General features: G+C 43.0%; 1 protein-coding gene across 1 annotated transcript in view; it reads right to left on the minus strand.

Annotated features, from left to right (window-relative positions):
* Positions 1-2,921: 2,921 nt before the first annotated feature.
* The window catches only part of clcn6 (chloride channel 6), a 31,950-nt gene continuing 22,135 nt past the window's right edge, over positions 2,922-12,736 (minus strand). The window contains exons 17-23 of the mRNA XM_079520497.1: positions 12,581-12,687; positions 11,752-11,938; positions 7,621-7,781; positions 6,651-6,807; positions 5,199-5,306; positions 4,699-4,824; positions 2,922-4,232 (exon numbers count right to left, since the gene is read on the minus strand). Of these exons, the coding sequence (XP_079376623.1) occupies positions 4,152-4,232; positions 4,699-4,824; positions 5,199-5,306; positions 6,651-6,807; positions 7,621-7,781; positions 11,752-11,938; positions 12,581-12,687 (927 nt within the window). The 3' untranslated portion in view covers positions 2,922-4,151. The remainder of the gene's footprint in view (positions 4,233-4,698; positions 4,825-5,198; positions 5,307-6,650; positions 6,808-7,620; positions 7,782-11,751; positions 11,939-12,580; positions 12,688-12,736) is intronic.

Below are 12,736 nucleotides of genomic sequence, written 5' to 3' on the forward strand. Positions count from 1 at the left end.
GCATGCCCTGGACATGTACAAGTACACCCCCTGGACATGTACAAGTACACCCACTGGACATGTACAAGTACATCCCCTGGGGGTACTTATGTCCCAATCCAACACATGATGCCGAGTGTCCAAACAGGGAGTCATTGGGTACCACTTTTATAGTTTTTGGTATGACCCGGCCACTGGAAGTTGAACCCCAACCTCCCAGTCTCAGGGCGGACACTGAAACCACAAGGCCACTGGAAGTTGAACCCCAACCTCCCAGTCTCAGGGCGGACACTCTAACCACAAGGCCACTGGAAGTTGAACCCCAACCTCCCAGTCTCAGGGCGGACACTCTAACCACAAGGCCACTGGAAGTTGAACCCCAACCTCCCAGTCTCAGGGCGGACACTCTAACCACAAGGCCACTGTCTATTTCTCCCATAAAAAGCACAAAGAAGGGTACCCGCCTGTGCTGTGCAGCCAAATGAGTCATTCCTACGCATGACCACAAAATACGTTTTTCCTACAGGATGATCTCACGTCAGAACAATGGGATTCAAAATTGGCGAAGTTTCCCTTTTAAATTAAGATTCCAGAATTTACAGTGCACTTGTAAAGCTCTCGTTATTCATAGTGGTTGTTATGACTTCAAGAATGCATATATGAAACTCAAAAAAAATAAAATGCTGAGCAACCAAAGAAATATCTACCAGGTCAACATTTTGATACACACTAAAATGCCACTCTCTCACTGAACCAGTCACAGTACAGTCAAAAATGTACGCAAATAAAATTCTTTATAAAAATAATTCTCTTAAATAAAGACATTAACAGCAACAAAGGAATGTTGTTGATGTATATATGTGCCATCAGAATTCATCACCCTAATATCTACATAATCTATTCTATGGATGTTTAGAAGCTGTACTTATAGTTAGTGTTTTTTAGTTTTTAATTTTACTTGCATTAGTCATAATGTAATGCTTACTGGCTTTGTTGACTATTTGTGATTTTCTCTATTTCTCTTTTGCATGAGTCACTTTTGACTGAGGGCACAACAGAGGAATTGACCTTGTGGGGCCAGTGGCGACAGGGGGAAACCTTCCATGGGGCCAGTGGCGACAGGGGGAAACCTTCCATGGGGCCAGTGGCGACAGGGGGAAACCTTCCATGGGGCCAGTGGCGACAGGGGGAAACCTTCCAAGGGCAAAGACAAGAAAGGGGCAAAAGTTTGACCTAAGAACAAAGCAGAGGCCCAAGAGAAAGAGTCCAAGAAGTTTGACCTAAGAACAAAGCAGAGACTAGGGATGCATCGAAAGGGAAATTCTTGGCCGAAACCGAATACCGAATATAGGAAACAGTTGGCCGAATACCGAATATCCGAATATGATTAATATTATATACCTTTTTTCCTACCATTGCTGTCATGGCCGTACCTTAAAGCTACCTGATTTATGGCAAAATAAATGGTTATGGCAAAACTTAACTTAAATAATAATCACTATTATGGGCCCATAAAACATTTATTCAGCTCTTTTGAATGCATTAATTACATACACTATTCGTGATATATTTTCTGACTATTCGGGCCGAAACCGAATAGGCCGAAAATGCATTTTTAGCCATTTTCTGACGAATATCTTCTGCGGCCGAATATTCGGTGCATCACTAGCAGAGACCCAAGAGAAAGAGTCCAAGAAGTTTGACCTAAGAACAAAGCAGAGGCCCAAGAGAAAGAGTCCAAGAAGTTTGACCTAAGACCTCATCGAGGCCCTTGAAAGAGACATTATATCCCAAACCCCCAACATTAAATGGGATGACAATGCAGATTTGGAAGATGCCAAAAGGTGAATGCCTGCAGTTTTCAAGGGCAATACGAAGACCATGGAAGGGAGTGCTCATGGTGGATTCTCCAGGCATAGGAAAAGAGAAGGGAACCCGCACACTCATATGCTCCAAAAAGGTATACGGTATTCATTGACGACGTTTCGAGCCAAGGCTCTTCATCTGGTCAAACTGATTGACCAGATGAAGAGCCTTGGCTCGAAACGTCGTCAATAAATATACCTTTTGGAGCATACGAGCACATCTCTTTTCCTATGTCACTTTTTTGAACCCAGCACCTCCACGAAGTGGTGTGCGTATTTTACTATAGTTTCTGTAGGATTCTCCAGGCACCCGTGAAACTTTCTTGGTCAAAGCAGTCGCTACAGAGAGTGCAAAAGGAATATCTTCAACGTCTAAGTACAGAGGAGGGGAGTCTGAGAAACTGGTTGGCCTCCTCTTTGAAATGGCACGGTTCTATTATGCTGCCACCACAGTCTTCATCAAGGAGACTGACTCACTGTGCAGCCGCCGTGGAACATCAGAGGAGCATGAGCGGCCAGTCACAAAGACAAGGCAGAGTTGTATCAGGAGGAGATGAAGAAGACCCTCCAAGATGGTTCCTATACTAACTTCCCCTGGGACATCGACGAGGCTCTGAGGAGAAGACTGGAGAAGAAGATCTACATCCCTCTTCCCTCAGCCGAAGCCAGGGTGGGGATTCCCTTTAGTTTGAAGAAGAAACGCCGCAATTTTCACCTTAAATCAATCCGTTGTCAGGAGATGGCGTGGCAAATATTTCCCTATACGTCGTTTCGCATCATCAGCGTGCAATGATGTGAAGCGACGAGTTTAATATCAGCACGTTGCAATGTCAACATCACACTGTGAAATACACAGATACACAATCCTTTTGCCACACTATGTTATTGATCTCCTCACATCAGAAAACAAAATGGAAAAGGCGCTTTTCCTTGAAGTACTAATTTGATTCCCTTTGCTTTAACCAACATGTTGCGCCCCTGTGTGTTGACTCAAAACTAATTCTACAGAGAATTTTCACCAGAATATTTGTTTGATGGAAAATTAACTGTACATGTTAAATATGTTTACTGTAGTACTTCATGTTTCGACAAGATTTACTGTAACTTATCCTCCAACAATGCCCAAAATTATTAAAATAAAAATCTGGTCAACAAAACAACAAACAGACTTCGAGCTTCCCTTAGACAACACTTCAACACTGCGATTTACCTGAATTATCAATGAAAATATTTCCCCTGACAAGCTTTACACAAGTGCAATAAAATTGTTAGAGCAATTAAATACATCATGACTTGGTTATAAGCGTTAGTTGAGCCGCGAAGCAATGCATCTATTTTGATGAGGGTGTACAGTATATTTGTCTGTCTGTGTGTGTGTGTCTGTGTGTGTGTGTGTGTGTGTGTGTCTGTGTGTGTGTGTGTGTGTGTGTGTCAATCTATCTGCCAAATGAAAGGCCACAAGCCACGTGGCTCAACTATGCACACCTCTAAGCTGCCATGTTTAGCACTGGTTTAGGTAGCAGAATCTCAAAGCAAACCGTCTATAACTACAAAGCTCTATTTTGCTATAACGCTGCAATGAGATAGTAATGATTTAAGTGCAAATACAGTATAATATTTACAAAACAAAGAAAAATAAACCTTGAAATATAGTCAAAAATAAAAGTGCTAGAGTGACAACATTGATAAAGCATAAATTGTCCGTCATGAATAATGGGCAATCAATATTTCATTTTCGTAGAATATTGTGTTGTGCACATACCTCGGTAAGATAATTACGCGTAGAAGATGTAGGAGGGCCCAAGGTAAGAGAGACCTTAATTGTAAAGAGTTATCGATTACGTCAGTAGAAATAAAAGCCTAAAGAGTAAATCTTTAGTGTCAATTAATATAACCCGTAAGGGTCCATTTGGTTCCATTTGTACACTGTTCTGTGTTAAAGGAACACAGAGGATTTGACCGTGAAAATGCCTGTAGGATAGCTTAGGACGCGGACTCTTCCTGAACATCAATGCACGTATGCACGTATAAAAATCTAAATGTTCTACCCAAATGGAATTAACCGCAAAAGCAAGCTACCCCAAGATCACATAAAAAAGTTGCATGTTCCCCCGTTTACCATGAAGAATGTGTACATGTCTGTTTGTAAGGGTCATACACGTGCATTTGGAATGGACGGGTACAGGCTTGTCGTGAGTGACCACCGGGTCAGAAATAGTCTGTGACATTTTGAATGAGATGTGGATCTTCCCCTGCCGTTCAGATGGTGATGTAGTGTTGTCTGAGATGTGGACCTTCCCCTGCCGTTCAGATGGTGATGTAGTGTTGTCTGAGCTTGGCGCTGAGGAACTCGTGGGTTAAGTTATGCCTCGTGATTATCCCGACGATCTGAAAGACCGGAGGGACAGAAACAAGAGTTACAGGTGCCGTTACCATCATTTTCTTAATTACCCCCCAAGATGCTGTTTTGATAAGGAGGCCTGCGTTTTACTTGTACTATGACCAACTTCCAAGTACTACTATTTTCTTTTTATCCCAAGATTTTGTAACCCATTTTTTCACCTTGTGTCAATTATCAAATGTAATCCTGGGCTCTACACTCCCTCTGCCAACCTGGGGACAGCAACGGACTGACCTCATGTTTCCTTCAATGCATGAGCGTCCAAGCCACTTCTTTTCACCTGACAGGGGGGAGTTTACCCGGTTGGACGCAGACCGTAGAAGGTACGCGTTATTTCACCCAGTTCCTTTCCCCTCCATCAGGCTGGCCAAGATTACTGCATGTTTCTTGTGAGGGTACCTACCTACCCTGGGGACACGGGGAGAACAAGTACTACTATTAAGTACTACTGACCTCTCCTACGGCATTGACCACTGGCAGGTGTCGTAGGCCCATGGTTCTGAAGAGGTTAAACACCTGGGACACATGTGTGTTGGGGGACACTGTGTAGGGACACGGGTTCATGTAGGGAGTCACATCCTGCACAAAGAATGACGACAACATGCAGGATTTAGAACAGCAAAATGAACCCATTGAGACCTGAGGCCAGATTCTACAATATGTCTTGTAAAACACCAGTTTTCAACAAAAAAAAAGAAAAACGATATCAGTGGTTCTCAAACTATTTCATGTCAAGGACCCCAAAAATGATATCTAATTGACCCCCATCTGAAAATATGTTGTTTCAGGGAACCCCCAGAAGCAAAGATTAATACTTAAAAACGTTTGCTGGGAAAGAATATATATTCAAAGATTTGCGCACATTTTCCACCCTGAATTTTTTATTTTTCAACAGCTAAAGTTTTAAATAAACATCATCAATAGCCCAAAGTTGGCGTGAGATGACTGTATACCACTATCATGCGGGGGTTGAGGGAGGCCAGGTCCAAGTCATGGATGTCGGGGTAGCGTGGATAATCTTCTGTCATCTCTGCGTAGGACAACCTGGGCTGAGTGGCGCTCTGTGTTGGGAGACACAGACACAAACAATTAGACATGCTTTCCAAATGCACTTTCCTGTGTGTGTTTCTCAGCCGGTGGGTTGGGACTTGAAAGTGGGTCACGGGATTTTGTGACAAGGTCCCAAACGAAAAAGTAAGATAATGGTAATTATATTCAGTCTTGAGTAAAAAAATTATATTGCGGTCTTGAGTAGCGAGGCAGTTTTCCTGCTGGGCTGTGAGTGACGTCATGTACGTGTTTTTTCCCTGACCCGCAGTGTTGTTTTCGTCGACTAAAACTAAGACGAAAAATGTCTGTCGACTACCTTTTTCAACTGACGAAAACTAAATGGAAACTAAATAGAAACTAAGCTATGATGACTAAAACTAAGACTAAATATACTGACAATTTCGTCAACAAATAAAAACTAGACTAAAATGTTAGGAAGGGACTAGTGGACAAGAAATCCAGTATAATTTTACACTTGGTTGCATGCTGAAAATAGCAGATCTACAAGCTCACAACGTGTCGCACTGCGACACGTTGTGAGCTTGTAGATGAAAAAACTGTCATCACGACGGCATCAAGGCCCGCCAAAATACATTTTGTTCCACTAAATCAACTGTAGATTTAGTCGACTAAAATCTAATGATATTTAGTCGACTAAAACTAGACTAACACTAAAACATTCCAGGTGACTAAAATGTGACTAAAACTAAATGAAAACTATTCAAGAGACTAATGACTAAAACTAAAATAAAAATGTGCTGCCAAAAACAACACTGCTGACCCGTTTGCCCTCTGGGCTGTGACTTCTGGAAGACGGAGTGAGGGGGGGGCTGTGACGTCATGAGTAGTCTCGCATAGCCAGACAACTATTCCACAATCTCAGAATGCTATATAGAGTCTGGAACTATAGCCCCCATGAGCCGAGTAACGGAAGCTGCCATTTCCGTTCACGAAAATATATTTTAAAATATCTAGAGCTTAATTTTTTTATTTCCTTTTCTGCTAAGCAACTAGCTATATATGCTTAGATGTTTTCTATTTATATTAGGATAAATGTGTGCGACTGTAAAGACGAAACGGAAGTGGGGAGGAGGCTCCACTTCCGCTTTATAGTTTACTCATGACAGCTCTTCCGTTGGCCCAGACTGTATGACGAAGCGTTTGGAAATCGCGGAGGCAACAGTCTGGTAACGCCAGACTACGTCATGGGTGTCAATACATCATCATTTAAGGAGAGAGCTACTCGAGCCTACACCGTTTCTTCAGGAACAGTATCAGATGCAATAAAAACGTATCGCTCAAACCCCTGTGTGTGTGTGTGTGTGTGTGTGTGTGTGTGTGTGTGTGTGACTGACCGACACATTCTCAGCATAGCAGACCCCTTGTATGAGCAGGGTGACCAGCTGGGAGCGCAGGATGAGGCCATGGAAGGTGAGCGGCCTGAAGCGTTCTTCCATGGTCCAGTCCTCGCTGGGGGACTGGTCTGGGTACAGGTTGGGGTAGGGCTCGTGTCTGGAAAACAAACACAATGTACACAACTGCACATGATGATGATCTACAAGCTCATAGCACGGCACGAGTGCCGCGCTACGAGCTTGTAGGTCTGCTATTTTTGAAAAATAAAGCGGCTATAGGAGACAACGGAAACGTGGGAGAAACTGCATTAACCGCCGATGCCGTTAAGTATTTTTTATCATGAAATAGTTGAGCACCACTGACCGTCATGCTTTAGAACAGGGGTTCTCAACCTTTTTGGCCGGGGACCCCCGGAAATGCTTTGGCAACGTCTCGGGACCCCCCTCCCGACCCCCAATATAAATTGACTGCTACAATAACCTTAATAATAGAGACAATACACCATAAATAAATACTGAAACCATAATCATTAGGGAAGGTGTATGCATGTACTATGTGTACTATATGTAAACTCTTCATTTCCACTTTACAGCCATTTAGTTGCAACCCACGGGTTGAGAACCCCTGCTTTAGAAGAGAATCGAGCGTAGGTCTAAATCAGGGCTGGGCAACTTTGATGATGGAGAGGGCCACTATATTTCCACACTCACTCCCTAGGGCCATATATTACTGTCGTAGCAAAAATAGCCGATCTACAAGCTCAAAACGCGTCGCGCTGCGACGCGTTTTGAGCTTGTATCAGTATTGTATCAGTATTCTGACATTAACCTGAGGGCCACATTAAGTGAAGGTGGGGGCCGCATGTGGCCGCATGGGCCGCCAGTTGCCCACCCCTGGTCTAAATGGGTTAATGAAAGCTCTTAGTGAGTAAGTATAGCCTTGGGGACCAACGAGGGTTTCACTGTGTACCTTCTGTCCAACATCTGCTGTAGCATGTCCTCGCCCTCCTCGGCGGGCGCCGCTACGGGGACCAGCTCGTCACACACGTTCCTCAGCTCGCTGGACGGGTAGGACTTCATGGACTGACAGCGCCGCCGCTGTTCCCCCGCCCGCGTCAACACGCTCGACTTCTGTGTGATGGAAAGAGACAGTAGTAGACACACAAAACCATTGAGACCAGAGACCAAATGTCTTGACAATTTCCTGAAGAAAAACTATGTTTCTATATCAGTGGTGCTCAAACGTTTTCATGTCAAGGACCCCCAGAATTATCTGTATTTGTCCGCCGACCCCCATCTGAAAATATGTTGTTCCAGGGACCCCCCCAGAAGCAAAGATTTTAGTTAAAAACGTTCGCTGTGAAAGTATATATATATAATATATAACATTTGTGCCACATTTTCAGATCTACAAGCTCATAGCGCTGCACTTGGTGCCACACTATGAACTTGTATATCTGCTATTTTTCAACAGCTAAAGTTTAAAAATAATGTTTAAAATGATCAAAAGCTAAGGTGACACAGCTGCGTTCCAGGTCCTAATGGGGACCAGAAAAGAAATGCACATGGAAAGAACAGGCAGTACTGTAAATACAACGGCCTTGTTGGAAGAAAACATTCTGACGTGCTGTGTGACAGCCCCATCAGTGCTGTGTGACAGCCCCATCAGTGCCGTCACACAAAATGTGGCATCAGTATTTTCAGTATTTTGTGCTAAATACATATTACACTGAGCATATTCTCCCAAATGTATGAAATATTGTATGTGTACAGTACAACATGCTGTGCTGCTCTGCCTCTCTCTGCCAGAACAATGCATGATGGTATTTAGTACTTGGTTAGTGACCATCAGGTCACACAATTTACAATTTAGGCATTTAGCAGACACTCTTAACCCATTCTGACCTGAGATCAGATTATAAAAATGTCTTCTACATCCTGACAGTTTTCTGAAAAAGCTATGTTTCTATGGCAGTCGTTCTTCGATTTTTCAAAAATAGCAGACCTAATAGTAGATCTGCTATTTTTCAATAGCTAAAGCATAACACAATGCTAACACCAAAAGGGGTTCCCGCCCAGAATGGGTTAATCCATCATGAAACATGCGTAAGCTAAGAACGTAACAGTGGAGTATCTATGTAAACTATTATACATAGGCTACTATACTATATTATATATTATACATGTGTACTATAAAGTGCTATGACTACATAAAATGCAATTCTAGTGCTGTCTACGTAACATGCTATAAGTCTGTTTAAAATACTATCTAAGTCTACATAAAGTGCTATATTTAAAATACTATCCAAGTCTACATAAAGTGCTATCTAAGGGGCTAGTGCTACGGGCCATGGTGGAGTCTGAAGAGGTGGGTTTTCAGACTACGGCGGAATACCCACACCCAGTAAAAAAGGACACTTGGTGAAGGTAATGAATGTCCTAGCACAAGGTAAGGGTGGGTAACTTTGACGATGGAGAGGGCCACTATAGTTCCACACTCACTCCCTAGGGCCATATATTACTGTCGTAGCAAAAATAGCCTACAAGCTCAAAACGCGTCGCAGCGCGACGCGTTTTGAGCTTGTAGATTGGCTATTTTTTGCAATATTCGAATTGAAATCTTAAATTTTTGCTATTTTTATGTAATTTTTTATGTAATTTCAAATGCCTTTAATTATACTTGTGTTGCGCATTGAAGCTACTAATTTAATTATTAATTAAAGCGGGTCATGTTTGCATGTTGTGGAATTGTTAAAGGAGCATTCAGTGATTTGAAAAAATACCCGGTCCACCCGGTAACAAGATGTGCACATGCACACGCTCTACAGTGGGGGAAGTACAACAGACCAACAGCATGTGCACCAAGGCCCGCCCCACTCGATCATGATTGGAGGAAGGCCCCTCTCATCCTGATTGGATGAAGGCTTTGCCACCCAAAGCCCAAACCGAAACTAGGGTTTTTTGACCCCAGGGGCTCACTGGGGACAGGGAGGAACTCCTTATATGGTCAGCACACTTTATAGTAGGGAGGATTATCCAAAAAATAAGAAAAAATAAGTGATATTTGAATTAAGTGCAATCACTGAATATACCTTTAACAGCTGAAACCAATATTGTGACATTAACCTGAGGGCCACATTAAGTGAAGGTGGGGGCCGCATGTGGCCCCCGGGCCGCCAGTTGCCCACCCCTGTCCTAGCAGGACAGAAAAGTATTATAGGATCTTGGACTGGGTTGATAAACACCAGGGTGACAGAATGAGCCCTAAACATGGGCTTCTGGCTCCCTCTGCTGGTGATAGTTTGCAAATAGTATATTCAATTAACACTGGAGCCTGTATAACCCTGGCGACCCTGTTGTCATCTCAAACTATAAGCACTGTTGCAAAACAGTCCAATCAGAATGTATTAATCCAACTTCACAATCAGTTGCTTGTCTTTAACTCCTGCAACAAGGAAACGAGGATGCATGACAGGACTGCCCAAAAACTAAAAACAGATCACACATAAATTGAACGGTAACGCAACAGTTAACAGGATATCCTGGATACCAGAGAAGCCCGGGTACCTTAATCTCCTCATATTAGCACTAAAAAACACTTATCCTTTGTACTGTTATCCTGCTAGAACAGGGGTTTCCAACCTGCGGGCCATGTAGGTTTTGCAAATGGGCCCACAAATAATTTTCAAAACACTAAGATTTCAATCAGAATACAACATTAACGTTTCATGTTTTTTCATTGAAGCATTTATTTATGTATTTATTTTAATAAACATGCTCTGAAAATGCACACGGTCCATCCATCTGATCACTTAACGAGTGGTCAGATGGGTGGACCGCGAATGATATCGAAATTTCCAAGTGGGCCCCGACAGCGAAAAGTTCGGGTACCGCTGTGCTAGTGCATTAGCTGAATAACTTGAACTTGTATCTTAAATAAGATCAGGTCTTATTGTTATATAAGGAGGTATAATTTTTTCAAAAAAGTGTACAGTATTTGTTAAATTGCAGTCACTTTTGTGACTTCCTAGCGAAAATTCAGCAGCAGCGTTTTGACTGGTTTCTTGTAGTCAGTTGATTCTTCATATCCAAATGAGTGAAACGGCCGGGATGATTTGTTTATTTTTCATACAGTTCTTTATGAGGCGATCTGAAAAAACCCTATGGGGATTACAATGCAAATAAAAAGTATATGAACCCGCAGACCTATAGCGCCCTCTACCGATATTGACGTCAGAGTCGGTGCTCCCCATACAGGGAGTATTGTCCGAATTCATCACCATTTGAGTCCACTGAGTCTGGATCCCCGTATGGGGAGTAGGGAGTAGGGAACAACCCTAGCAATTCGAACGCAGCCAAAGTGAATATATCATTGCACATAAAACGACTCCAGGGTGTCTAATGAAGTACTGTCACCTCATAGACACATGAAAAACTGGAAAAATACAAACATTGTGGCACTCCATCTTTAAATATGAAGGGTATGTGTGTGTACTACAGTGTGTGTGTACTACAGTGTGTGTACTAGTGTGTGTGTGTACTACAGTGTGTGTACTACAGTGTGTGTGTGTGTGTACTACAGTGTGTGTACTACAGTGTGTGTGTGTACTACAGTGTGTATGTACTACAGTGTGTGTGTGTGTGTACTACAGTGTGTGTACTACAGTGTGTGTGTGTGTGTGTACTACAGTGTGTGTACTAGTGTGTGTGTACTACAGTGTGTGTACTACAGTGTGTGTGCGTACTACAGTGTGTGTGTACTACAGTGTGTGTGTACTACAGTGTGTGTACTACAGTGTGTGTGTGTACTACAGTGTGTGTGTACTACAGTGTGTATGTACTACAGTGTGTGTGTGTGTACTACAGTGTGTGTACTACAGTGTGTGTGTGTACTACAGTGTGTGTGTGTACTAGTGTGTGTGTGTACTACAGTGTGTGTACTACAGTGTGTGTACTACAGTGTGTGTGTACTACAGTGTGTGTACTACAGTGTGTGTGTGTACTACAGTGTGTGTGTGTACTACAGTGTGTGTGTGTGTGTGTACTACAGTGTGTGTGTACTACAGTAAATGTCAAGCAGCAACAGGTGCTACGGTAGTACCTTGAAGAGGATGTTGTTGCTGATCAGGATATTGCCCTTTATGAAGTCCTTCTCGTTTTGCCGGTTCTCGGTGACCACGGGGAAGGCGTGGTAGACGGTGGTACGCAGGATGCTCACCAGGGACTGGATCCGTGTGTGGGGGTACACGTAGGTCAGGTTGGGCTCCATGATGTCACTGGCCGTCAGTCTGGAACGGGACGAGAGCCGGACACAGCTCACTAAACCCTTTTCATATCAAGGTCCATTTGATGCCTTTTTGCCTCTGAGACCCAAATCTAAAGAATATTTTGTTGTCTTTCAGTCTTTGGATAAGATTTTGTCTACACTTCCATGCTGTATTGATGTTGCACCTGGCCCATAGCAGAGATAAACGTCAATTCTTCTACATTCTCTAATTGTGTACAAATTAAGTAATTCAGATGTTTAGAACGTAAAAGGACCACTGGTGGTTCCCATACCACTGGTTGAAAACCACAGCATTTGTTTTTAATAATGCAATCTGGACATTTTAACCACAAGGACCCTAGAAGTCCCTATTCTGGTCATGCCATAAAATTCAAATATTAGGCGAATATTCAGCGAAAATAGCAGAACATCCATTGGGATACCCAAATGATTTTGGAAAATATTTTGTGCCAGGGAGCCCCAATTAGAATATCTACAACAGTTTGTAGATCGGCCATTTCAAACAGTCGATGTACATAATGGATTAAAGTGGATACATTTAGCGTGGGACTGGGACCTCCTGGAACCCCCCCAATGAACCCTGGGGGTCCCCAGACCCCAATTTGAGAACCGCTGCATTAATAATGTGACCCATAAATCTTACTTGTCCATCTCAGCCTCCGTCTCCCACTCCAGCAGAGGAACTCCTTTCAGTACGATGTGGACATCATAGATGCCCTTGTTGAAGAAGTCTCCTGTCCATTTGGCCACCTGCCAATCAGCACAACAACCATATGTGACAAGATTTGACTGAGAGCCT

Source organism: Electrona antarctica (genome assembly GCF_951216825.1).
Source record: "Electrona antarctica genome assembly, chromosome: 2".
Classification (NCBI taxonomy): Eukaryota; Metazoa; Chordata; class Actinopteri; order Myctophiformes; family Myctophidae; genus Electrona; species Electrona antarctica.